Source organism: Dermochelys coriacea, chromosome 6 (genome assembly GCF_009764565.3).
Source record: "Dermochelys coriacea isolate rDerCor1 chromosome 6, rDerCor1.pri.v4, whole genome shotgun sequence".
Lineage (NCBI taxonomy): Eukaryota > Metazoa > Chordata > Testudines > Dermochelyidae > Dermochelys > Dermochelys coriacea.
In genome coordinates this window covers 119,902,723-119,917,000 of record NC_050073.1, presented here as the reverse complement: position 1 = coordinate 119,917,000, position 14,278 = coordinate 119,902,723, and the positions used below count along the sequence as shown (strand labels likewise).

At 41.2% G+C, this 14,278-nt stretch overlaps 1 protein-coding gene across 12 annotated transcripts in view; it reads left to right on the top strand.

The window, feature by feature from the left end:
* Window positions 1-14,278, top strand: part of KTN1 (kinectin 1) — a 123,142-nt gene that overhangs the window by 49,197 nt on the left and 59,667 nt on the right. For all 12 annotated transcript variants that reach the window (XM_043517660.1, XM_043517657.1, XM_043517651.1 and 9 more), the window contains 5 exons: window positions 218-780; window positions 2,522-2,659; window positions 6,345-6,521; window positions 8,841-8,971; window positions 11,612-11,728. In XM_043517660.1, coding sequence (XP_043373595.1) covers window positions 258-780; window positions 2,522-2,659; window positions 6,345-6,521; window positions 8,841-8,971; window positions 11,612-11,728 — 1,086 coding nt within the window. In that variant the 5' untranslated portion in view covers window positions 218-257. The remainder of the gene's footprint in view (window positions 1-217; window positions 781-2,521; window positions 2,660-6,344; window positions 6,522-8,840; window positions 8,972-11,611; window positions 11,729-14,278) is intronic.

Sequence of the window (14,278 nt, the reverse complement as noted above, 5' to 3'; positions counted from 1 at the left end):
CCTGTACATACTAAGAACCCCTGAGATGTGATTTGTCCAAGGATAACTGATTCCAGAAATTCTTATTTATGTAGATTTTCAGGTTTGCACTTAAGAAGTAACTATTAGTTTTAATGTAGCACACTTAGAAGTAATTATCTATAAAATATAGTAGTAGTTAAGGAATCTGAAAAAAAACTGACCTGAAACTAATTCTTGTTCTTCTTTTTGTCCTTAGATTTTTTTTTTTTCTTTCTAGGAAGTAAAGAAAAAGCACAATGGAGTTTTATGAGTCTACCTATTTTATCATCCTCATTCCTTCAGTGGTTATTACAGTCATCTTCCTCTTCTTCTGGCTTTTCATGAAAGAAACATTATACGATGAAGTCCTTGCAAAACAGAAAAGGGACCAAAAGTTTCTGCCTTCTAAGATGGATAAAAAGAAAACTGAGAAGAAAAAGAACAAGAGGAAAGATGCTCAGAATGGGAACCTCCATGAGTCGGATTCTGAGAGTATACCTCGGGAGTTTAAACTGTCTGACGCCATGATTGCAGATGATGAGCACGTACTTCCTGTTCCCTTGGGTTTGACTGAAGCATCGAGCAGTGTTAGAGAACGGAAGAAGAAGGAGAAGAAACATAAGACCGTGCAAGAGGATCACGTGTCTAAGGAATCAGAAGGATCCAAGCCTGGAGGCAAGAAAATTGAACCAGTCCCTGTTACGAAACAACCCACTCCACCCTCTGAAGCAACAGGATCGAAGAAGAAACCTGGGCAGAAGAAGCAGAAAAATGGAATCGGTATCTCATGTTACATATATTACTTGCATGCCAAAACTGTGTTCTGCTTATTGCAAGACAATGTAGTATTTAGTTATTTATCAGAACTGTTCTTCTAGTTCTGCGTTGTGCAGAAGTTCACTTCTTGTTTTTAAGGGTTTTTTGCTTTTTCCATATTTCATCCGGCAGTGATGCCTTCCCTTTTCTCCCCCCCTCCCCACCCCCCCATCCCATATTTATTTACCTCTACCAAAATTGGTGAGGTAATCTCCTAATTCTGTTTTGTTCTATGGTTTGGCTAAATTGGTCTTAAGCTATTAAAGGCTTGATTACCTCAAAGACTGTAGAAAAATGTTCGCTAGACACTCTGGCATCATGCTATCCCAAAATGAGACCCTAGGACATGAGAGAGACAAGATGGGTGAGGTAATATTTTTTTTTATTGGACCAACTCACCCACCTTGTCTCGCTCGTATCCAGGGATCAACATGGCTGTAACATTACTGCAAACCCTAGCACCTAACAGTTGCTCTGATGAGAGCGGGAATACATAAAGCCCTGAATCCTATGGCAATTAATTTTCCTTTAAGTTACCAGGATCTTTCTATAAGTTGGTTACTGCAAAGTCAGATACCTACGATAAGAACTCTTTCCACTGGGTAACTATCTTGGAACTGTAAGAAGTAGAAAATTTTAAATGAAATGTTCCCTGGACCTAGAAAAGAAACTAGTCCAGCCATTATAACCAACCTCCGTTACTAGAGCATAGATCCTTTCTGCAGAAGGCCAGGATGCTGCCTGATCATAGACCGACTTATTGGCGCTTGTTTTTTAATCCATATTATCGAGGTAGCAAAAGCTAGTATGTTAAACATGTTAACTACAATTGCTTAAATATGAACAGTGGTTTAAAAATATTCCAACTTTTAAAATAATTCAAAAACAATTGGAGGTCTTGGCCTTTTTATATGCAGCTGTATGTAACCTGTTAGACACAGATTGGGAAAAAAATGACATGGTTTGTGGTTTAGAATAGAAAAGCAGATGTACTAAATCCTATAGTGTGGGTATTTAGATCTTTTCAGAAACTGTCTTTGTGGGCCTGGCTATGAAATGTGGTTTGAAAAGACTGTTTTGAAGGCAACCTCAACTAATTTTTGTCCTTGGATGACAGAAACTGCCATAATAACCCTATTGTGTGTTCCAGCTCTGATGGGAAGATCATGTAGAATATTCTCTCCAAAAAGAGAGCTGAATGTCTATTATAAGCAACTTTAAAGGGAATAGTTTCATAACATGGGACATTATTTTCTGCTTCTCACAATTCCATTATTTGTTGAGTGGGGAGAGGTGAATTGTTTAAGGGGTTGGCAGGAATATGTTGCAGAAAATGAGAAGTTAATTTTTGTAACAAAAAGACCATCAATTTTGCTTTTGTGCCGCAATGCATCTTGACTGGAATTGTTAAAACTAGAGAATGCCAATTGCCATTTGTTTGAGTGTTTGGTTTCACTGCTCTGTGTTCTGCTTGCATGTATAATTCCCAGCATGGTTGCTGCTGCTAAGTTTGCTACAATCCTGTATTGTCTTTGGGTTTAACTTGGTTTTATTACATATGCACGCAGAACTTTAAATTCTGATTAAAGTGTAGGCGAGAGCGTCTTCAGTCTGGAATGACTTCACTGCTTATTGCAGTTTCACTATTTAAATATAGTTCTTTGTGAATAGAGAAGTGAATGTCTCTCTCATATCCCTTTTGTAGATGACCAGGATTCAAAGAGTGAGTCATTTATGTCTCCTACCAAAAAACAAGACCCACTGCTGTTCCAGCATGAAATAAAACAAGAAAGTGGATCAGGAAAGAAGAAAGTTTCTACAAAGAAACACAAAATTGACTCTGGTGAGATAATACTACAGAATATTTCCTAGTTCAAATATCATTAACTGGGTATTATGTAAATAGGCGTACACTTGAATAGCACAACCAATTTACATTTCCTAAGATTGGCAAAGGAGTAGCTTTTCTAATAAAAAGTAGGAATTTTAGAGGGTAGAAACCTTTTAATTTCCTTAAAAGAAAAGAGAAAATGATTCAAAATGGGGTATTGTTTTAGGCTTAAAAGCTACCTCGCTTTAGGCAAAAGTCATTAGAAAGTCATCAAATTTTAATTATCCCAAGCCTTCTATTCATCCTTTCTCGTAATATGATGTCTCAAGGGAACATGGAGTGAAATTGAAAAGCGACATATTTAAAACTAATAAAAGGGACTAATTTTTGTTTTTATACAACACACAAGCCAATGGTACTCGTTACCGCCCAATGACACTGAGACTGAGGTGGTTGGTTAGGATCCAGTAAAGAACATTGTAAGGTTGGGAACATCCATAGTTATGTTAGGGATAATAAACCTATCTTCATAAATGATCTGGAGGATGGTGTGGATTGCACTCTCAGCAAATTTGCGGATGATACTAAACTGGGAGGAGTGGTAGATACGCTGGAGGGGAGGGATAGGATACAGAAGGACCTAGACAAATTGGAGGATTGGGCCAAAAGAAATCTAATGAGGTTCAATAAGGATAAATGCAGGGTCCTGCACTTAGGATGGAAGAATCCAATGCACCGCTACAGACTAGGGACCGAATGGCTCGGCAGCAGTTCTGCGGAAAAGGACCTAGGGGTGACAGTGGACGAGAAGCTGGATATGAGTCAGCAGTGTGCCCTTGTTGCCAAGAAGGCCAATGGCATTTTGGGTTGTATAAGTAGGGGCATAGCGAGCAGATCGAGGGACGTGATCGTTCCCCTCTATTCGACACTGGTGAGGCCTCATCTGGAGTACTGTGTCCAGTTTTGGGCCCCACACTACAGGAAGGATGTGGATAAATTGGAAAGAGTACAACGAAGGGCAACAAAAATGATTAGGGGTCTAGAGCACATGACTTATGAGGAGAGGCTGAGGGAGCTGGGATTGTTTAGTCTGCAGAAGAGAAGAATGAGGGGGGATTTGATAGCTGCTTTCAACTACCTGAAAGGGGGTTTCAAAGAGGATGGCTCTAGACTGTTCTCAATGGTAGCAGATGACAGAACGAGGAGTAATGGTCTCAAGTTGCAATGGGGGAGGTTTAGATTGGATATTAGGAAAAACTTTTTCACTAAGAGGGTGGTGAAACACTGGAATGCGTTACCTAGGGAGGTGGTAGAATCTCCTTCCTTAGAGGTTTTTAAGGTCAGGCTTGACAAAGCCCTGGCTGGGATGATTTAACTGGGACTTGGTCCTGCTTTGAGCAGGGGGTTGGACTAGATGACCTTCTGGGGTCCCTTCCAACCCTGATATTCTATGATTCTATGAAACCCTCATGTTTCGGCGAATAAGCTGATCATAAACTGGTCCAGGCTGTCATTACTTTGCATTTCAATTACTGCAACATCTTTTCTCTGGCCTTGACAAGTACTTTGTTGCCCTGCTCATATCCATTCCAAAAGCTGCTGCAAGATCATATTCCTAGCCAACGCTTTGACCGTGTCACGCATCTCTTTGGCTCTCCCTTCGCTTTTGCCATCACATCAAACCTAAGCTGCTTGTCTTCATTTTCAAGGCCCTTCATGGCGTATCCCCACCCTATCATCTCTCATTTGCTATTGAGATGTCAATTCCTGCCTCCAATCAGCCCATTATGCCAGCCTCCATCACCCACTTGTTAAATTTTAGAACAAGCACTTTCCTTCTTCCCCCTCACACTTGGGAGAAGTTTTCTGCAAACATCTACAAAACTGTTCTCCTCCTCCAAAACTTCCCCTTAGCCATGATGCTTTCAGAAAGCATGACAACCCTTACTGTTGGTCCGCTGAGAGAGACCACTGCCAATCATGCTGACCAATATTTTCTTGTTGTTTCCTCGGACTTCCCCGTCTCTCTTTATCCATCTGCCTCTTGTTCTGTTTGCACAGTGCCTAGCACGGTGATTCTTGACTGGGGCTTCTAGTTGCTATGGTAAAACAAATAATTAATAATAAAAATAGCTGTTTCATGAGAGAACTTCCTCAGAGGTATCTTTATTGCATAGTTGTCCATAAGGGAATTTCTTGCATGTTTCTCTGATGCATATGGGGCTAGTCGCTGTCAGACAGGTAGTGATCCTGTATGGCATTTTCTTTTTTCAGTCTGTTTCAGCCAGAGTGGTAACATTTCTTGGACCATAGACCTTGCCCATGCAGAGGGAAATGTACCAAAAACTCAAATAATTTCAGGTTTCATTCCAGCACTAGGTCAGCTGAACTGGCATGAAAACCAGTAATGTAGTCAAGGGTCCAACAGCCAAGCAGTTTTAACCCCCGTTTGGTTTAGACTCATTTTTTTCAGCCAGTTTCAGTAAAACGGTGAGGGGAAATGGCTGTAATGAGCTTGCCTGTAGTATGGTTTTCCGCTGGTTCAGCTAAACTGCTCTTAGATTTAGGATGGATGTAATGGTAAACTTTCCTGAAGTAGACATGACCTATGTACAGGCTTGTGGCTTATGATTCAGAGGAAGTATAGGGTGCTCGGCTAGGTGTCAGAGCTGGTTTCTCTTGCCAGTGCTGACCTGCCAGGTGATACATAGATACTAAAGTCAGAAGGGACCATTCTGATCATCTAGTCTGACCTCCTGCACAACGCAGGCCACAGAATCTCACCAACCCACTCCTGCGAAAAACCTCACCTATGTCTGAGCTATTGAAGTCCTCAAATCGTGGCTTAAAGACTTCAAGGAGCAGAGAATCCTCCATCAAGTGACCCGTGCCCCATGCTACTGAGGAAGGTGAAAAACCTCCAGGGCCTCTTCCAATCTGCCCTGGAGGAGAATTCCTTCCTGACCCCAAATATGGCGATCAGCTAAACCCTGAGCATATGGGCAAATCACTCCACCTCTTTGGGCAGGGACTGTCTTCTGCTCTGGGTTTATACATTGCCTAGCACTGGGGCTCCCAGTATCACTCAGCATGTCTAAGCACTACTGTAGTACAAATAACCTGTGAGCTTGCTGTTGTAAAATACTAGATTTCTTAGTGAAATCAACTTCAGTCTGCAAGTATGCTAGGCCTGACTGCTGTCTCTAGTGTATTCTGCCTGAACAGTTTAGTTTGCTTGTGGGAATAACTCGCTGGATGTATTACATCACAGTGTAGTAATCATTTTTTTTCCCCATCTTAAACTTTATTAACGCTAAACTCTCCATGGTGTTACAGCCATAGGCAGTCAAACTTCATAAGTTACATGTGGCTATTTCATTTAAGCGAAATGAAAGTTGGAATATGAATCTGTCAGTTTATCTGCTGGCCAAGTACTAAAAGGTGGTATTGACAAATGTAAATTGAGTTATTAAATCCTTGTTTTAGAGGTACTCATTTGATTAGTTAATTGAACAACTGTACTCAGGTTATTAATCTGTGGTGAAAAATAGAAATGAGGATTTATGAAACTCTAGCTGATAAAGTTTTTAAAAGAGGACCAGGTACATTTCACCCACCTCTTTCTACCATGATGTGCTTAAGTTTTGAAGTGAAAGATAACTATTATATGACATTAACGTGTTCCATGGAACTGTAGTTGCAGCTTTGGTTGATGAGCCTCTTATTCATGCAACTACATACGTTCCTTTGATGGATAACTCTGATCTGAACCCTTCGGTGGAAAAGAAAGAAGTGGCTGATATGGCAAAACAAGACATAACCGAGGCGATCCAGAAAAGCGGTACTAAGAAACTGAAGAATGAAACTGATAAAGGTAATGTAACAAAAAGAGACAATGTAATCAATTTACAGCCTCTATTGTGTGTGGAAGTTGCATGAATCTGTTAAGATGAAAAGATGAATGTTCAACTTCATCTTCAGAATGTGTCTATACATTGTTAAAATTATTCCAATAGGAAAGCAGACATTGATTTTCTTAATCCTGAAAAAAACCCTGTCTTGTTCCCTAGGAATCCCTAGTCTTTTGGGGTTTATTTCTGACTACAGGGAATTGCTTTTACATTTACCCGTCCTTTCGATCCTTTTTACAGTTCTGGGTAAGGAGCCCAGTTCCCTTAATGACTTCCTGCTGCGTATTGGGAGCCCTCTGCCCCCAAAAGAAAGTTCAGAGGAGAACTGCAAGTCTCGCTCCACTTAAATCCATTAGACACTGGCTGACTGTCAGTCCTTTCCTGGAACCTACCACCAAGCTTTTTGAAAGTCCAGTCATAGGGCTTGGGGGGGGCCCTGGAAACCTGTCTGTTTACATACTCAACACCCCTGAATTTAAGTACTGTGTACCCTGAGCAAGACAATGCTCTATGAGGAATAAAACAATAGGGACTGAAAGAGGCTGCCTGACACTGCAGGGCCCTGAAATGTGATCTTCACATGTTTGAGTGGTTGAAGAGGGGGAATGAGTGAGGGGGTGACCCATTAGTCAAGCCTGTAAAAAGGATCAGTCTCTTGATGTCCTTATAAACATTATCTAATGACTTGGCAGCCTGCTTTATGGCACTTGATTTCTATATATGGTAACTTTAAATATAGAATTAAAGGGATCTTGGCGACTTTCAGGGGATTAAAATGGAACCCCAGCATTGTACTGTTCCTGTTTTTCCTTTTCCCCTGTGCTTGTAGTCCAGATGGCTGTTCAATACTACAGTGAGGCTAAAAGCTTCTCAGTTGCACCCATCCCTTTTCGTTTACTCCCTTGAATGTAATTCAAATGTAGCTAATTCTTCTGTCAACTGGGATTTGTCCACCTAATTTAGAAACATTCCCTTATTTCAGTAGTAAGCTTCTTGGGCACAGGGGCAAGGTTTTCCTCTATTTGCAGAGCACCAAGCACATGTTGCTTTGAGCCAAGTTCTTCTTTTCCTGCGGCGTCTTAACCTACTTGACTCCTGCCAGTCAGGGGTTTTGGAGTTTCGCTCCATGATAACTGCATTAGTGACGGACTCAAATCTAGTTACTGCTTGATGTGAAGGCCTGTGATCAAGGCTAATATGGATTTATCTGCTGAATAGAGCAGATAATTTAACTACAATGGCTCAACATCTTTCCCTGTTCTGTGGATTTCAGGGTTTTGTCATTCATTGGCTTGTTCTCTTTCCAGGTAATCGCTTGAGTGCTAGTAAAACTGATTCATTTTGCCACCTGCGCTTCTACCACTTCTGTGTTAGTAAATGGGAGTTGGTTTTGATTGGACCCACGTCAAATCTTAAAAAGAACATTTGGGGTGTGGGTTTGGATCCCTTACTGTTCTTCTTTGTATCTGCTTTTTCTTTTTGTTCTTTTGTTCGTTCTTTCCAAATTAATTAGTTCTTACAAGTTTCTCCACTGACATTCATTCCAGTGCTAATTGATGTTTGGTAGGTATATTGAATATGCCAGAACTTTATGCTAAATTTTACTAAAATTACTATGGGTGCAGTATTTTTCTGAACTGTTGCTATCATTCATATACCAAAGATAAGTAAACTGGGTTGGACTGGTCTCTTCTATCCACATTTAAATCAGTCTGTTTTCCTACTGCTAGATGCCTTCTGTAATTTTAATCTAGGAATGAATCAGTTATTTTACACTGAGGCTGTTGTTGTTCTTGAAAACTTCCATTTTCTCCAGTTCAAAATCATGCTGCTTGATGAATTCAATATCCTTGCTATTTGCACCTCACTCTTACTCACGAAATAATACTAATTGCCCTTTAACTTGGGAACTAAATCCAAGTTACTGTCTCTTAACCTAAAGACTCTCCTACCTAGTACACTTCTAAATTCATGTGCTAGTTTTCGTTTTCTTCAACCTGTTTGTTTGATTTGTGGCTGATGACTTTATATCATTCTACTGAGTGTGCAAATAGTGATCTAGTAGAATTATATTCCAAGGAGTCAACTGGCAGGTTCCACAGTCAGATTCTTTTATAAATATAAAGCACGTTGTCTTCACTGAATATGTGACTTTGCTGTTTAATTTCAGTTTGAAACATCATAATACATGTGAACGTGCCTACATAGATTTTATTATTTTGGAGCAAAGTAAATGAATAGATATTCACAACAGTGTAAATGTCACTATTCTTTAATTATAGAAAATGCTGAAGTAAAGTTTAAGGATTTTCTCTTGGCTATGAAGAGCATGACCTTCACTGAAGGTGAGGCCCTCTGTGTGGTTGAGCTGCTAAAGGAGAAATCCAGTGGGATACAGGATGCCTTGCAGAAGGTGAGCACTGTAAGAGCTAGATAGTACTATTTATTTTTAATACACAAGTGTTTGGAAGGAACACTGTCAAGTTACCTAGACCAAAAATGTGACCTGCCCGAATAATGGTCTGTCATGAAGATCTTGCATTTATTTCCAGAACGCCTCTTTTTCTATTTACTAAGCGTTTTGTGTACACAAGTTAATGCTCAGCCATCAGTATACGTATACTGGTTATCTACTAGGTCCTGGCCTGGTAGGCTGAGAGTTGGCTTTGTGATCATGTCAAATGAATGTTGATTGGTTGGGGGAAAAAAATAGAGCCATACATTTCAGAAGGCAAGACCTCCAAGATGGCGGCACTGCTAAAGCAGGCCCGTTTTCTGGCCCTGTCCTTTCTTGTGGAGATGGTATACTATAGCTCCTTGTGTTATCACAGGGGCTTAAACACAGTGGGTGAATTTGGACCAGTGGCAGGAAGAGGGATTGGATCAAAAGGGAGAAGGAAATGAATGAATGCTTTGTCATACCTGAGAAAAGGTCACTGCATCCACTCTGTACAGATGTTTGCTTGACGTGGGGGCCAGACTATCTGCCTTATGTAAAGTCCAACTCCATTCCCTGGGCCCCTCAGCAATTTTACTGTAAGTCTTGAAGATTATTTGATAACTTGTCCTATGTGAAAAATCTAATGCAGCTAATTGTGGTCCTGAAAACAGATAATTCACTTTTCCATCTTCAACACGTTCTAGAAACACAGGAATTGTCATGTTATGTCAGACCAATGGTTCATCTGGTCTAATATCCTTTGTCAGTACTTGATGCTTCAAAGGAAGATGCAAAACTCCAATAAGCATGCTACTGCGTAACTCTCCATTATTTGGGAAGCTTTTTCATTAAATCCAACAGTCATTGCATAGTGTGTCTTGAAGGAGTGATATCCCTTACACATTTTAGTTTAGCTAGTCAGCTGTCTGATGCTTATTCATATAAACATCTAAACCTCTCGAATCCTACTAGGCTTTTTGCTTTCATAGCTTGTGGCATTGGGTTCCACAGGCTAATTATGCATTGTGCAAAAACTTTCCTTTTTATAACCCTTTAAATTGGTTGACATCTAAAGAAATTAGAAGGCTCCTTATTTTATATTTTGGCATTTAGTTATTTCAGCTACTGTTATGTAATCTCCTATGAATCCCCAAAGTGGTCCTGATACTTTTAATCTCTTATGGATGTTTTTCTATGTCTAAGATCACTTTGTCACCTAACCTGAGCCTTTACATTCCCACTACATTCTTGTTGGGATGGGGAGACCAGAATAAAACACTGTGTGGATGGTGTCAGTGTAAAATCAGTGTGTATAGCGGTGACGCTTTTCAATAGTATTCTGTCTCGTTAATATAGCCTAGCCCTTGGTTTGCATGATGTCTGTCTGTTGCTATTGATTTGACGGGAGCTGTTCAAAACACAGTAGAAGTCTTGGCTTCTATAACCCAATAAAACCCAATAAGTGTTAATTTTTGCAGGTGAAAATGTGGATATTACCGAATCAATAGCACAGGCTGGATGTATGTGTGCACGTTTAAACGTACAATATGCTTTTATAGAAAAGTTCCATTTTCCCTATAGGTTTAGTAGTTGTGGCCCTTGGACTCCATAGAGGAAAGCAGGAAATATTGTTGTCAGTCACTTTATCTAGTGAAGAAGGTATTTGCTTTGTATTGAGCTGCTACCAAACAATTGGCTTAATTTACCTCTAAGTATTCACTTACCTTCTGGCTTTCTCTCTGCCACAAACACAAAATGAAGATGGAACCATTAGTGGACAAATTTAAAAGAAAACTGAATATGGATTTCTAATGTATTTCACCAGTTATCAGACTTAATCTAGAAATTGCCACATAGTCACAAAAACATTTAGTAAGTCTGCCATCAGTCACATAAACTAAAACATCTACATGTGGCAGAGGTCACAGGCATTTATGTCAGATCTAGAATTTGCCCAGTTCCCTTTTCTTCCATTCTGTTTGCATATAGCTTTACAATAACATCTAGGGCAAGTGTGAGTTATATATTAACCCTCTCCTAGAATCAACGTGATTCAATCATGTTGATAGACTTTGCCACAGAGTAATATTCTGGCAAGTACAATGTTTTTGCTGTCTTTGCTATATGTGGAGGGGAATCCCAGGACAACATTTCCTCTATTGGGTAGTAAGATGCTTTAGGAGACCAGGCTTGTTGTGGTGTTGTAGCAGCATGTAACTTTTTTACTATAGATATTTATATAGATATTTTATATAGATATTTTATACTGTAGATAACGTCTCCCCAAACCACCACCTTCCTATCTGACCTCAGATAAGGAGAATAATCTGCTCAAATGCAGCTATACCTGCTGTGCTATGTGTTTTTAAAGGCATATCCTGGTCTAATGAAATTTGTTAGAGGCCTTTTGTAGCAGACCCAAAACTCCTTCTCATGCATTACGTTGCTAGTAGTAGGCTGACAAATGATTGCATGCTGGATTGTGCAGCAGTGAAGGAGGGGGGAGAAAACCCCCAGTCATGTTTACTGCAACTTTCAATATATGCCATAATAGATAATTCAGTTTTAATACTTTCTGCATGTTTGATCACTTTTAATATCCTTTTGCTGTAGGCTAGTAAGGGAGACTCAGCTGCAACTATACACCAGCTACAAGAAAAAGACAAAATACTTGCTGCTTTGAAGGAAGAAGCTGCGGTTGCAAAGGATCAGTGCAAGCAGCTAACTCAGGTGAATATATTGAAGGGAACAGGTATGGAATTGAAAGGAAATGAACAAGGAACCTCATGGAATTTCAGTACAGTTGCTAGTTTAATGAGATCAGTGTGAAACAAAAGGAGAGATTTTCTCAAGAATTTATCAAGGCTAAGCCTTTTTTATTTATGTATGTATTTTTTATTGTTTTAGCCTGCCAGGCTTAAGTTCACTGTATCCAATTGTTAACAGTTTAATTGTATGGGACACTGGTTAAATACAGCTAAATATGAAAGTCTTCAGACTTTCTTAATTTGAAGATTTCAGAAGAAGGCAAAATATAACAAAAGTGAAGAGAATCCTGTACAAAAATTGGTGGATGTTATAGTAGGCCGGAGAAGAAACTATTTTCACAGTCGCAATTGCGGCAGAGTGGAGGGGAATGGAGGTAGAAGCAGGAATGCTTGAAATGACGGGCATGGACAAGGCTTTTAGTGGGAAGGATTGATTTTTAGAAATGTGTAGGGGAAATTCAAACCAGGTATTGAAGTTGAGAGCCTGGGCAGATGAGTGGGGGCGGGTGGGGAGTGGTATTAATAGCGCTAGCAAACGGTTTGAAGAAGAGGAAGTTGGCCGTGGGGGGCATTCGGTATGAGTTATTAGAAGGGCACATGTAAGACTTGAACAGAGGGTGCAGTGGAGAGAGACTTGGGAGTAGTTCATGTGTAGCTGGAGGCTGAACTTATGAGACTCAATGAGGTGTGAAACGGGAGTGGGGGAAAACAAGGACAGAACATTGGGGAAGGTGGCATGCAGAGTGCAAGGGAAGAACTACGGGTGGAGACACTGAAAGAGCAGCAGGAATGGTTGAAAGAAAACCCGGAAGAGCAGAGTACTGCAAGCATAAGGAAGGCAGTGAAATCCACAGCATAGAGCAATAATGGTAGGTGGACAATGAGAGTAGAGCAGGAAGCCCTTGAACTTGAGGACTGTAACCTGGCGAAGAAAATTGACTTCCACCCCTATACTCAGCTGAAATGGAAGGAGAAGGAAAAGAGGGATGGGAAGTGAATGCAACAGGAGTTGACTGTCTCCAAGCTCCTGAAGCTTGCGGAAGGAGATATGGAGCAGCTGGAGTGACCTTGAAGGTTTTGGGGGGGAGAAATACTGGGATAGTTCTGAAAGGCAAGAAAGGGGGGAAAATGTGGCCAACGGGACAGGTAGACACAGCTCAAGGCTGTGGCGGGAAGAGATGCCTCTCCCCCAGCCCCAGACCTGCTGTGGTGGGGAGAGGTGCTTCTTCCAAGTCCTGGCCCGAAACCTGCCATGACCTGGGGAGAGGCACTTCTCCCACAGCCCCAACCCAACGCTGGCCCGGACCTGCCACGGCCAGGGGAGATGCACCTAACCTGTGGCCCCAACCTTGGAGCTGCAGAGGTGCCCTCACCCCCCCAGCCCAATTCTCTGCCCCAGCCCAGAGCCCCCTCCACCACCCTGAACCCCGCATCCCCAGCCCAGAGCCTGCACCCCCCAGCCAGAGCCCTCCTCCCCTCTCCCCCAAACCCTTTGCCCCAGCCCTGAGCCCCTCATCCCCAGCTCCACCCCAGAGCCCGCACCCCCAGCCAGAGTCCTCACCTTCCCACACTCCAAACCCCTCAGCCCCACCCCCACCATATGAATTTTATGTGCACTACTATGGAGGTGATGTGTCACAAACCACCTCCATAGTAGTGCACATAACAAAATTCATTCCACACATGCTTGGGAAAAATTAGGGGGACCACTGCTGGCTACATGTTAAACATGAGATACCTCAATCTGACACAGAGATAAAGGAGGAAAAGGGCCTTTTAGTCACAGTGGCGGTAACTCTTACCCATAACTGGTGCATCTCAGAAGAAATTAGAAAGATCCTGGTAGGAGAAATGAGGGAATTTTAGAAGTGTAGAAGTGCTCCTGGGTGGATATTTTGTGAGAGAGGTGACAGAGTTGAGAGAATAAATTACTAGAGCAGGAAGGGGTTGTATTCTCTAGGGAAAGCTGCAGGACAAGAGCAGAGTTAGCTAATTTTAATGGGGTGCCACAGGTGCGAATTATTGGGTGTAGAGAGAGATGAAAGAGGATGGAGTTGTGAATACATACTTTGAATCACTGGTGGAAGGAAGGTGATGAGGGAAGTTTGGATAAATATCCAGACTGTTGCTGGCTCACAACTGATGTACATACAATATTAAGTTTAAAGTGTTTCTTAAGGTGTGGAAAACAGATGTATGTTATTTCCAGATTGGTAGAAATCTGTCCCACTGGGTATAAAGGATCCCCTCATTAGTGGGAGGTAAATAATAAATCAGCTAAGTGACAAAGCGTGCGCTTGTTTCTGAGTTAAGTCTAAATTTCAGCTTTAAAAACTTTTCTAGAGTTGAACACTACATGAAGTTTTCAATACATTGCCTTTTTCTGATTTCCTTAGCAGTTAGGTGAAAGAAAAGGCCTGTTCATGTCCCCATAGATGCTTTTGAAAATTAAGTCCCTGCTGTGTTTCATTACATCAGACTGATTGATTCCCATTTTTCCAAAGTGATTTAG